General features: G+C 34.7%; 1 protein-coding gene across 5 annotated transcripts in view; it reads left to right on the top strand.

Annotated features, from left to right (window-relative positions):
* Positions 1-12,643, top strand: part of Ecpas (Ecm29 proteasome adaptor and scaffold) — a 117,454-nt gene that overhangs the window by 98,654 nt on the left and 6,157 nt on the right. For all 5 annotated transcript variants that reach the window (XM_026391119.2, XM_026391117.2, XM_026391115.2 and 2 more), the window contains 12 exons: positions 1,573-1,638; positions 3,077-3,166; positions 4,965-5,031; positions 5,590-5,681; positions 5,761-5,827; positions 6,054-6,245; positions 7,051-7,259; positions 8,084-8,127; positions 8,220-8,412; positions 9,365-9,503; positions 11,653-11,758; positions 11,946-12,034. In XM_026391119.2, coding sequence (XP_026246904.2) covers positions 1,573-1,638; positions 3,077-3,166; positions 4,965-5,031; positions 5,590-5,681; positions 5,761-5,827; positions 6,054-6,245; positions 7,051-7,259; positions 8,084-8,127; positions 8,220-8,412; positions 9,365-9,503; positions 11,653-11,758; positions 11,946-12,034 — 1,354 coding nt within the window. The remainder of the gene's footprint in view (positions 1-1,572; positions 1,639-3,076; positions 3,167-4,964; positions 5,032-5,589; positions 5,682-5,760; positions 5,828-6,053; positions 6,246-7,050; positions 7,260-8,083; positions 8,128-8,219; positions 8,413-9,364; positions 9,504-11,652; positions 11,759-11,945; positions 12,035-12,643) is intronic.

Below are 12,643 nucleotides of genomic sequence, written 5' to 3'. Positions count from 1 at the left end.
TTTATGCATTATAGTTATATAGTGGTATTCATTGTGCCATATTCATACATGCACATAATATAACTGTTTTAAAATATTTTTTAGTTGCTGCTATACTTTTATTTATTTATTTAATTTAATTTATTTATATGCAGTGCTGAGAAATGAACCCAGTCCCTCACACATGCCAGGCAAGTGTGCTACCGCGGAGCCCCAGCCCCCATAATATAATTTGATCAATCTCTTTCAAATTCTTTTTTGTCATGGGCAACCAAACCACAGATAATTTAAAGATTATCATTTTTAAAAATAGAGAATCAGACTATGTATATTGTTTTACAACTCATTTTTTAAAAACAGAATAATACATAATGTCTATATATAGATTTTTTTCATTCCTTTTAATGCATGCATAGTATTTTACAGTGAGGTGAGTTTGAATTTTTGTGGGAGAGGTTTTGCACCATCACAAGTTATGCATGTTACTTTTTATCTGAGCCTTTGCCAACATTGAACAACATCAGTCTGATAAGCAAGAATCTCATTGTACTGTTTTGTACTTTTTAAAAACAAAAACAAAAACAAAAACAAATGCTGCCCATTATCTTTCTATTTTGTATTAACCATTTCTTCTGTGATGTGTTTCCATTCCATGCCTATTTAGCTACTTGGTTGGTTTATTTTACATTTAATCTTTGTTTATTAGTACCATTATGGTGCTGTCATATGCAATGTCAGTTTTCTTTCATTTTACCATTTGACTTTTAATTTCTCTAAACTGTTCTACCAACTTATTTTTTTCCCCTTTGCCTCTTTTACTGCTCTGTCTTGTCCATTCATCATTCTTGCTTCTTTTAGCAATAGACTTACCCTTTCTATATTCCCATAGAATGTTTTGAAAATTAGGAGTATAAATTCTGATTCAAACTTTGCAACCCTAGGCAAATCACTTCTCTTTGCTTTGCATTTCTCATTTATTTTTGTCTGAATAGTAATAACCTCTTTTGCAGCATAGTTTAGACCAAAATACCATTGCAGTTATGAAGTTCATCATAATGTTAAAAGAAGTAAATATAATATATATATTTTTTATCACTTAGACACAACTTTTGAAAACGTTTAGTAGAAATTTAGTCTGTTACTTTATTTAGTGAATGGAGAACCTGAGTCTCAAAAAGCTAGGTGGCTTGTGTGTTTTTTTTTTTTTTTAGAGAGAGAGAGAACTTTTAACATTTATTTTTCAGTTTTCGGCGACACAACATCTTTATTTTATTTTATGTGGTGCTGAGGATGGAACCCAGCGCCCCGCGCATGCCAGGCAAGCGCGTTACCACTTGAGCCACATCCCCAGCCCGCTTGTGTTAATTTCTAACTGCAGTTAATTTCTTACTTGTCTGGGTTTCTCACCTTTAATGAGATGTTACAGCTAAAGTGTTGAGTGAGGGTCAATAGAAATTAGACTTATGCTTGGCTTTATTACCAATTATTTTTAAAAAGCTCTTTAGTTCAGAAGTACAACCCTTTTATTGGTGTCCGTGTGGCTTATTCCTAATTAATTGAATGTCCTGAGGGACTTAAATTTGTGTTCTTCAGGCTGCTATGGATAGTGCTCGACTCAGTGCTGCCAAATCATCTCCCATGATGGAAACAATCAACATGGTAAGTGTCTAAATATGATGAGAAAGTTAGTTTTCTTCTCTTCAAGTGTAATTTCTTCAAAGTATTCACCCTGTATTAAATGAAATGAATTGAAGGGATAGATCAGTTAGCTATTGTGTCTCTAGTTGTTTCTTTTTCTTTTTTAATTTATGTTTTAGTTGTAATTGGACACAACACATTTATTTATTATCTGTCTATCTATCTATCTATCTATTTATTTATTTATGGTGCTGAGGATCGAACCCAGGGTCTCACACGTGCTAGGCATGCGCTCTACCACTGAGCCATAACCCCAGTCCTAGTTTTTTTTTAATATTTTATATTTTAAAATTTTGAATGATATATTAAAAATGTATACATTTGAGGGTTTTAAAAATATTCTTATTTTCTTATTCTGTTACTAAATTAAGTAAATGTTTTCCTAAAACTAGAACTAAGTAGTCCAAATTTATGATACAAGGGAGAATAACCTATTAAGAGATAATATAATCTGGATCTATCTACCTATTTTAAAAAGATTTAGAATCCACCCCCCCCCATCCCACCCCAAGAGTTGTCTTTGGGAAGGACCAAGAAATTATCAGCTTATAGGTATTTAATGAAGTAGGCAGCACAGAAGGTAGTTGAAGGGAACTGAACAGTTATGTATGTTGTTTAAGTCATAGGAAGGAATTTTTGGCTCAGAGCTTCTTGGCATTTTGCGGTTCTGAGTTTTAAAGCTCCTTGAGTTTCGATAGAGTCATCTCTACCCAAGAATTCCCTGTAATGCTTAACTAAGAGCTTGTGAGCTACTGGAAATTGGTTTACTAAGCAGATCACAGAGCTGCTGGACAAGGAGAATAGAAATTTTTAGTGCCTACAGGGGGAATAATACCAAAATTTAGTCTAAGGATATTATGTCTTAGTTGGTTTACTGAGGGAATGTAAAGCTTCAAGAAATTGGAGTAGTTAGCAAGCACCATATGTGTATGTTCATTAATAATAGAATATGTGGATGCATTTTAAAAAATATGGTATACTGAACTAGAGAGGAATTTGTCTAAGAAACTGACTTACTAGGGATGGGAGGGTATGCCCACAAAGAGGTCAGTTTTAACATAGGACTTTTTACATTAAACATGAATTAATAAAGAGAAAGTAGGTCCAGAGAGGTCTTTTGTTCTGGGTTATCTTTATTTTCTCCTTTAATAAATTGATGTTTTTCATTGTTTTTGTTTTGTTCTGTTTTTAATGTTGAACTGCTGGTAGATATTTTTTCTGTTTGTAGTGCAATGGTGGTTTAAATATTGAAATCAGAGCAAAATCAAACCAGTGATTTTTCCAATTCATATCAAATCCAGTGGGTACATATTTGACCCGAGCAGTTTTTAATTTAAGATGTAGTATTGACTTTAATTATTTGCTAAGGTTTGCCTTCATATTTATTCTTTTCCAAAAGTGCCTGCAATATCTTGATGTGTCGGTGCTGGGTGAGCTAGTTCCTAGATTATGTGAACTGATCAGAAGTGGTGTAGGTCTTGGAACTAAGGTAAGTAAATGTATTTTTCACAAGAGGAAGTATACATCTTCATTAGTTTTTATATAGAAAAATATAATAACCATCATGTTTGAAATTCACATCTCTATATAACCTAATATTATTATACATTGAACATTTTGTTTCTATGGTTACACGAATATCTTAAAACTTGTAATTGTGCCGCAGTCTGGCTGGGCACAAGATCACGAGCCACTCACACCTTGTAGATTCAAATAGTAATTCTTTATTCCCGAACTCACACCGGCCCTCTACACACAGGTTCTGGGGAAATCCAAGTTCTGCCCCCAAAATCATGTACTCCACCAGGCTTTGAATCCCAAAAACTTTTTGAATCCCACTAGAACTCAACGATAACTCAGGCAGCAGGATACGCCCTATTCCCAGCAGGAATAACCTTAAACCTGGAACTGACCTAAACCCAGATTGTCCTAAACCGGGAACACCCTAAACCCAAATTGTCCTAAACCTGGAACGCCCTAAACCCAAGGAGCGGGATACTTCCTAAAACCTGAAGGATACACCCTAAACCTGGATCCACCCTGGTCCTTGAGCAGGGTCACCTTTCTCAAACATACATGCAATGTCACAGCGAATGTCCAAGGCAAGTCCATTTCCACGAGTCCTTCCTCTAAGCAACATGGGGTACACTAGCAAGGAAATTTCGATGCGTCATTCCTACTTGGCAGTGGCCCTCAGCAAATTGATTTGGAAATATAACATGTGCCTGATGTAAGAACTAATGTCTTCTTTTTGGTGGATTCATTTGTGTTCCCTGGGTACATGCTCTTGGTTCTCCTTTATTATCACTTAATGGTGACGCACATCCATTTGTCAGGAAGTGATTGTTTTAGGGTATAAGAATATTTCGTAGAGGGGTCTGCAGGTTTTGGGTGGAAAAATGTCCTCTTTTCAAGATTATACAAGGATAATCCCCTACTTTTTTGGTAGGCTTTTTCTTTTACTTTTTAAAAATAGGGCAGTTTAGTTTCACAATAAAATTAAGCAGAACATACAGGGTTCCCATATATTCCCTGCTCCATGCTGGCATAGTCTTTCCCATTCCATAATATGCACCGGGGTGGGAGGGGTTGGGGTAGGCATGCCATTACAAATGATGAACCTGTAGTGTCTCACTATTTCAACCAAAATCCCCACCTCCTTTTTGAAACAAATGACTCAGTTTTTTTCTCAAGGCAAAATTGGTATTTATTTAAAATTTTTAACATTTATAAATCAGAAAAAAGTTTAAAAAATTGTTTATAATTTTAATGCACAGAGAAAATTGTTTAAACCGAGTATTTTCTGTGCATGTATCTTCAGTAATGATCATATAATACTCTATTGTATGGAGATAAAACTGTTTATTTTAATCCAATGAGGAACATTGATTGATTTTAGGTTTTAAAAAAAATACTAAAGCGCTGTGATGAGTATCTTTGGATACATTGAAAACTATTTCCTTTGGTTAAATTTTTAGAAAAGGAAATGCTAGCACAAGAGTGGGTAAGTGATTGCTTGTGTTGTTTTCCTACAAGATTGTATCATTTTTTTTTTTTTAATTCACAGTGCCCAAGGCCACTGATCTTGTTGGAGGTCTTCAAAAAACAAATATCTCTTCATTACTAGTTCAAAATAAGTTTTCCTTTTTCTAGACTGAATTCTGGAGGGTCTATTAGGCTTCATGTGTTTCATATATTTAAATCTTTGGTACCAAAACCATATTGTTTGATAGACTAAACAATGTGATCATCACACTTAGGCCTTTGCTTTTTTTGTAACCCTAAAGGGAGGCTGTGCCAGTGTCATCGTGTCTTTAACAACTCAGTGTCCACAGGACCTAACACCTTACTCAGGTGAGTTTGTTTTACCATGTTTGTGGAAATTTTTGCACGGTTTTATATCTTATGAGACAAAGTTTTAAATGGAAAAATATTTAGACATGTTTAATATGCTGTGTGCTCTTTTCCTACTCACCAAATCCCTTTGTCTCCATGATTGCAGTGTTTAGCAAGTTTTTACTGTCCTAGGAGTGTTTGATTGTTGTTTCTTAGTGGTATAAGGAGGTAAGAGTATCTTGTCATTCTGTAGGACTTGTTTATCATACAGAACTAATTTTATATCAGCATTTTTCTTCTTATACTGGCTTCTAGGTAAGATGTGGATCTCATGAACTTTTATGTCTCCATCTCTCATTTTTGCAACTTTCCCCACAATATTCTAGACACTGGTTAACTTTTAATTTACTATCAGGAGACAGAAGGCAAAACAGTACAAATATAACATTCAAGAGATCTAAACTATTATGGAGTAAACCAGCTATTAATTATAAGGTTATTTATTTATTTTTGTCTTGGAATAGAATAGACCATTTGATTAACCAAGTATCAGATTTTTTCTTTTATTTCTGGTAGGTAAACTTATGAGTGCTTTGCTTAGTGGCCTGACAGATCGAAATAGTGTAATTCAGAAATCTTGTGCATTTGCCATGGGCCATTTAGTTCGGGTGAGTTGAATTTCTGATTTAGTTAAATAAAACTCTTTGATAATTATAGAGAAATGACTAGAATGGTTTCTTTTTTTAGACCTCACGAGATAGCAGCACTGAAAAACTGCTGCAAAAGCTCAGTGGCTGGTACATGGAGAAAGAAGGTACCTTCTGTTTCATGTCAATTTTAATTTAGACGGTAACATAATAAAGTAATACATGTAAAGTAACAGTGAATTTTTCTCTGACATAATGTATTTTGTTAGAAACATTTCTAATTCATTTTACTTGTTTGTTTTGCTGTGGTACAAATTGAGCAATAGTATATTTAGATTAGTTATCCTGAAAACCAATAAGTATTATAAAATTTTGGTTTCTTCTTCTCTTCAGAACCCATCTATAAGATTTCTTGTGCTTTGACTATTCATGCGATTGGACGATACAGCCCTGATGTATTAAAGAACCATGCCAAAGAAGTTTTGCCCTTGGCATTTCTAGGCATGCATGAAATTGCTGATGAAGAGAAATCTGAAAAAGAAGAATGTAATTTATGGACTGAAGTGTGGCAGGAAAATGTACCTGGTTAGTACACTGCTTTTAAATTAAACCTGCTTTCTATAAACTATAACTGGAATTCTCTTTACTGACATTGTTTATTCATAAACTCCTCTATAATTTCTTTCCTAGAACTTTAACAATATGTATCTCAATTTTAGTCAATCCAAATTTCTAAGTACACAACGTTGGCATTTGGAGCTTTTCTCTTTGACTTGTGCTGCCCATGTGAGAATACAAACTGCCCAAGCAAAGTAGGGCTCTACTTATTTTAGTCAAGAGTATAATGGTTGGTGCATGCCTGTAATCTCAGCAGCTCAGGAAGCTGAGGAAGGAGGATTGTGAGTTCAAAGCCAGCCTCAGCAATTTAGCAAGACCCTAAACAACTCAATGAGCCCCTGTCTCTAAATAAAATACAAAAAAGGGCTGGAGATATGGCTCAGTGGTCGAATGCCCCTAGATTCAATTCCTGGTACCAAAGTTAAAAAAAAAATAAAATAAAATAAAGTGTAAGGGTGATTTTTATGTCGCTCAGTATTATTTTGGAGTAGTGTTTCTCAGAGGTGTTTTTTCACTCTGACACATATTAATGTATGATGGATCAATTGCACTACATCTTCCTGGAAACATATCCAAGTTCATGTAGTCCTTACTCTTATAAAAATAAGCCACACCACCCTCTGTTCCTTCCTTTGAGAGTGGTGTGCTTTAACAGTTTGACAATCATTGCTTTAGACTGATGGCCACTGACTTTCTTCAGACTTAAAAAGAAGAGAAATTAGTTAATATTTCCTGTCACTTAAGAAGTATTTTAACTGCATTTTAAACCCAGGGTCCTTTGGAGGCATCCGATTGTACCTGCAGGAATTGATTACCATTACCCAGAAGGCATTGCAGTCTCAGTCTTGGAAGATGAAAGCCCAGGGTGCCATTGCCATGGCATCAATTGCAAAACAGACCAGCTCTCTAGTACCTCCATATCTGGGAATGATACTGAGTGCATTGTTGCAAGGCCTGGCTGGAAGAACATGGGCAGGAAAGGTAAAGAAAACATTCCTAGTTAAATTTAAAGTATCCTAAAAAAACTATGACTTAATATTTCATTTTCTATAAAAATAAGAGTCTGGTTTTGTGTGACTTTAAGTGTATTGTTTTTGTGAAGCTGATTTCTTAGTAGGAGGCTTTGGGTAAACTTCACCTGGTTTTAACTATATGCTATTCATCTCAAAGTGTGACCCTCATGTCCTTGAATGCAGAGATTAATAGATCTTGCATATTTGATTATCCAAGTTATCTCTTAAATCAAGTGTCATCAATTTGTAACTGTTGATCCCATAAACAAGTCAGGATTGGGCTTGTGTAAAGTTGAGTACCAAGGCAAGCTGCTTCTAATCCTGGGGCTGTAGTTGCTCATGTGAGGTCTGTGATTAGAAACTGTTTGTTCTTTTTTACACAAGGGACATACAGTGAGTATTCAGTGGAGAACATGAGACTGTGGCAATATGTAATGGTCTCCTTTATTTTATAAAGGTCAGTAGTGGCCAAGGCAGTATTGTGGGAATAGTATTATACTGGGTATCAGTTGTAATCGTGATTCTGTGGTTGATACTTTTGCTGTGTGATCTTGGGCAAATATGTTCTCAGGCCTTTATGAAATGGAGATTAAGATCATTATCCTGCATTCATGGTTTGGAGTAAAACTTGGTGTATGTGCCTATAACAACAAAGCACATTGAAGATAAGATGAATGTTGTTAATTTTTGTTGTCATAATTATCCAGTATTCCTGAGGTAATTGTCATCATGGTATAGAGAGTGTGACATTTGTGGGCTTAATAGTTATTCCCTCATCTTGCATTTCCTTAGGAAGAACTATTGAAAGCCATTGCCTGTGTGGTGACAGCTTGCAGGTAAATGTTCTATTAAGATGTCATTTCTTAAACTGAACCTGAAAGTTGTAACCTTTGTTAACTGTTTTGATGCTTTTTTGTGGATCCTATAGTGCAGAGTTGGAAAAATCTGTGCCCAATCAACCCAGCACAAATGAAATTCTTCAAGCTGTTCTGAAGGAGTGTTGCAGAGAAAATCTTAAATACAAAATCGTAGCAATCAGCTGTGCAGCTGATGTTTTGAAGGCCACCAAAGAAGACAGATTCCAGGAGTTTTCTGACATTGTCATACCTCTCATCAAGAAGGTAATGACAGTTACCTATGTTCTCTTAGGTCTGGTCTGTACTTAAAAGAAAAAAAGCTAAAAAATATATTTCTGTTTCCTGATTGCATGTTTTATTAAAGTTTGTCTTTCATATGATAGGCAGGAAGTCTTCAGGGATTCTGGTTCTTTATATTTCACTAGAGTGAAATATAAGCCCATGTGTCATGCCTCTGCAATATACTGGGTAATTCTAGTAAAAGAAGACTGATTTGGGGATGGGGTGGTACTCAGTGGTAGAACACTTACCCAGTACGTATGAGGCACTCGATTCAGTCCTCAGCACCACATAAAAATAAATAAATAAAATAAATAAATAAATAAAATAAAGACTGGTTTCATTTGGAAAATGAAGTACATTTTTTTAGAGGTTGGATACTAAAAAGAAAGAGGAATATAGTTTACTTATTTGAAGCATGAAATATTTTAAATAGCTTTTCTTGTTTCTTATTTTGCCAATTTGTATTCATTTTGTTTCCGTAATAAGACTGTTTAAATAATTTCCGTTACATATATAACAGTAGTATATGGATTTGGAGACTTTTGTTTTCAATTGATTATATCACCAGTTAGCTGTACCAGTTACTTCTGGTCTATTCCTGGTTTATTAAGAAAGAATTTGGGCTTATATCATTACCAAGTTTCTTCCATTGTTAATTCTAATTCTAATGCAGGTCTTTTTAAGGTTGTACGCAAAACATAACATATATTGTGTTTTCCCCACTTTTTATTTAAAGTACTTCCCAGATTAGAGAAATATTATTTCTGTTAAAAATTTTCATTATAAATAGGTAAACTATTGGTAGAGAATTTAGCATTTAATTCTTGGTCAGTGTCTTCTACTTTGGTAATTTATTTAATTGCTTTGATAGTGTTTCTCTAACTTTAAAAATGAAATAATAAATTTTGCTTTTCTGTTCTTTGATATATCCTAGAACTCACTTGAAAGCATGGGGGTCCGGATGACCAAAACAGAAGATGAGAATGAGAAGGAAAGAGAACTGCAGCTGGAGTCTTTGCTGGGTGCCTTTGAGAGCCTGGGCAAAGCCTGGCCTCGGAATGAGGAGACCCAACGTAAGCACCAGAACCTGCATTTGAAGAAGTGCTATAACCTGAGGTTACAAGAGCATAGATTTTCTGTATGGCAAATTAATAATTATTATAGAGCCTGATTGAATAATTAGATAATAGTGAGAATTATCTAATATAAATTTTATTACATTATCATCAAATAACCTCATGATGATTATATTGCTTTATTAGAGCTACTGTAAGAAAGTTTCACAAGCTAGAGAGCTGAAACAGTAGAAATTTATTTTCTCACAAAACTGGAGGGTAAAAATTTAAAATCAAGGTGTCAGCAGGGATGATTTCTTTTGAGGCCTTTCTTTTTGGCTTGTATCAGGATGTCTTCTTCCTGGGTCTTCATGTGGACTTCCCTCTGTACACTGTATCCTAATCTCCTCTTGTTCTCTCAAGCCATATTGGAATAGGGCCCACTAGTATGACCCTTTTAAAAACTGTTTGCTGATTCAGTTGTGTTCTAAGGCTGGAGGTAGTTAGGGCATCAACATAAGAATTTTGGTGGACACAGTTCATAACAACCATGATGATTTTTATGTGGTTGGCTTGATTATAGGAATTATTCTGTTATTTGATGATCTCTATTCTGAGGAATCCAGAAAAATTTATTAGTATCTCTTTGTCTCAAAATTAATGGCCTTGCTGCCATATCTTCACTAAGCAAGTGACAAATGTTTCACTGAGAAACTCATGACTGAGAGATTTTTCATAATTGGACAGGTACTTTTAAAGGATTGTTGAATCAGAGTGCAGTTAGTTTTAAGTCCTTTGACAGGTCCTTCAATGTGGGCTGATGCCACTCTTTTAAGTTTGCTTGTTCTGGGTTCCATACTGTGTCCCTCTGGATATCTCAATATTCTTGAGTATTATGAAATGTATTGTGGATTATTCATGATTTGTTTATCTAAAATCAGACTTAAGGGTTTTGTGCTTTGTGTGGACTTCTATTTGTATATTTTGTATAAAATATACTTGTGATGTATCAGAAGAATTTCCCAAAAGACACTGTACAGATTTGTGAGTGGTATTATCTCTTGGTGCAGTGTATGGATTTTAGTGGAAGTCCACTTATTTTTCACCATTCGGACTATTAACTTTTGCCTGAAGCTAAAAAAGTAGGGAATTACATAAAAAAGATGACATAAAAACAAAACAGTTCATTTTAACTTAGAAGTAGAAATGTACATTTGTTTGACCAGAGAGCCAAGGCCATTCCTATAGAGTTTAACTGTTACACATTGAAGTTTCACATATCTTACTCAGAATGTGTCACCTGTAATTTCTGCCTGTAATTTCTTTTTTTAAAAAAGATATTTACTTTTTAGTTGTAGTGGGTCACAACACCTTTATTTCACTTGTTTATTTTTATTTTTTTGTATGTGGTGCTGAGGATCACACCCAGGGTTTCGCATGTGTGAGGCGAGCACTCTACCACTGAGCCACATCCCCAGCCTACCTTTTGTTTCTTTAAAAATAGAGAAGAAAATTACAATTAAGAAGCAAACGTAGTGCAGAATTCTAGATTTTTACCACCCTCCCTTATTTTTACATTTCTTTGAGTCCTACTAAATCCTATAGCATTTAAAAAAATGACTCCTTTGCTGAGTGTTATACCCCTGATTCATCAGGTAGTGTAACATTAATTATGTAATTACAACAACAGTAGCAATTGGGACAGCAGGTTTGTGACCAAGCACTTGATTCTTGGTAAACATATAGGTTGCAGAAGCTTATAAGAGTGTGGAGGGCTCCAGAACTTAGCTTTCTTTATTAGTGTTATTTAGGGAGTTTAAAGGGAAAGGAAATATGGTTAAAATGCTGCCTTAGTTCTGTAGAGGATGATATGCCTTGAAAGCAAACATTTATGGAAATAGATATAATTTTGTTGGGAGAAGAGAGGTCTTGATTAAGGAAATTGTTTGAAAATTGAACACAAAGTCATGCTGAAGGTTTTGTTTTTTGGGTGGTGGTGGTGATTTCATGACTTTAATTAAAGGCATTTATTGTTTCCCTCCTCTGCTTTATTCTTCTTGTCTCTCTACCCTCTTTCACTGTCCCCTTCTCTTTCTGTCTGTTCCTCATTTGTTCTGTCACTCCTTCACACTTTCTTCTGCTCTGTCCTACATTTTATTTTTCTCAGGTTGTTATCGTCAGGAGCTGTGCAAAATGATGTGTGAACGGCTAAAACTCAGCACATGGAAAGTGCAGCTGGGAGTTCTTCAGTCAATGAATGCTTTTTTTCAGGGGTAATTTGCTTTATATCCCTCCCCCCACTAGCATTCTGTATATAATCAATAGAATTGTTACAAATTTTCAAACTAGTAGCTGAAGTGATGTAGTACAAATTATAACATGCAGGTAGAAATTGTTGTGCCAGGAAGGTTTGAAAATGTTTCTTAGTAGCATTTGTGTCTTGCTTTCTGATTTGTGTAGGTTAATGCTTTTGGAAAAAGAACATGCAGATCCTGCAGCTTTGGCTGAAATTCTCCAGGAAACTTGTAAATCTATCACTTATTCTTTAGGTGAGTGTAGTAACCCAAAATTGATAAGAAATGCTGATTTTAAAGCTAAGGAACTGATCTTTCAATATTCCCTATCTTGTTGTGGGAACTAAATTTCTGGAACAACGGCCGAACTGTCCTACTTATTATACTCCATATATCCCCCTAAACTGGATATTTTAATCTAGAATTATAGTAGAATTTTAGCACCTAGATTAGACCTTTGTGGCAAGTATTTAATTTTTTTTTAAACTTGGAAATGATTTTAAACTTACAGAACAATTGCAACAAGTAGTTCACTTACGGTGTCCACTTTTGCTCATTTTGTCCTATTGCCTTTATCTTTTGGCTTTGTACATATTTGGTCCTTTTTCTGAAACATTTGAAGGTATATTATTGCTTATATCACATCTCTTTATTTTTACATTTTCACTGTGCATTCTTTTATGTAACAATAGTATAGTTATTAAACTTAGATAATGACACAGATGTAGTGTTATCAAATTTTTACCATTCATATTCTGTCTTTTTTTCAGTAATTTTATTTATAGGATTTCCTCAGAATTGTTTTCATTAAAGAATTCAGTCAAGGATAATTTACTGCTTTAGTTGTTATACATTTTTAGTCTC

The sequence above is a fragment of the Urocitellus parryii genome, chromosome 4 (genome assembly GCF_045843805.1).
Source record: "Urocitellus parryii isolate mUroPar1 chromosome 4, mUroPar1.hap1, whole genome shotgun sequence".
Taxonomy (NCBI): Eukaryota; Metazoa; Chordata; class Mammalia; order Rodentia; family Sciuridae; genus Urocitellus; species Urocitellus parryii.
The sequence above is the reverse complement of the archived record's forward strand: the minus strand, read 5'-3'. Positions and strand labels throughout refer to the sequence as shown.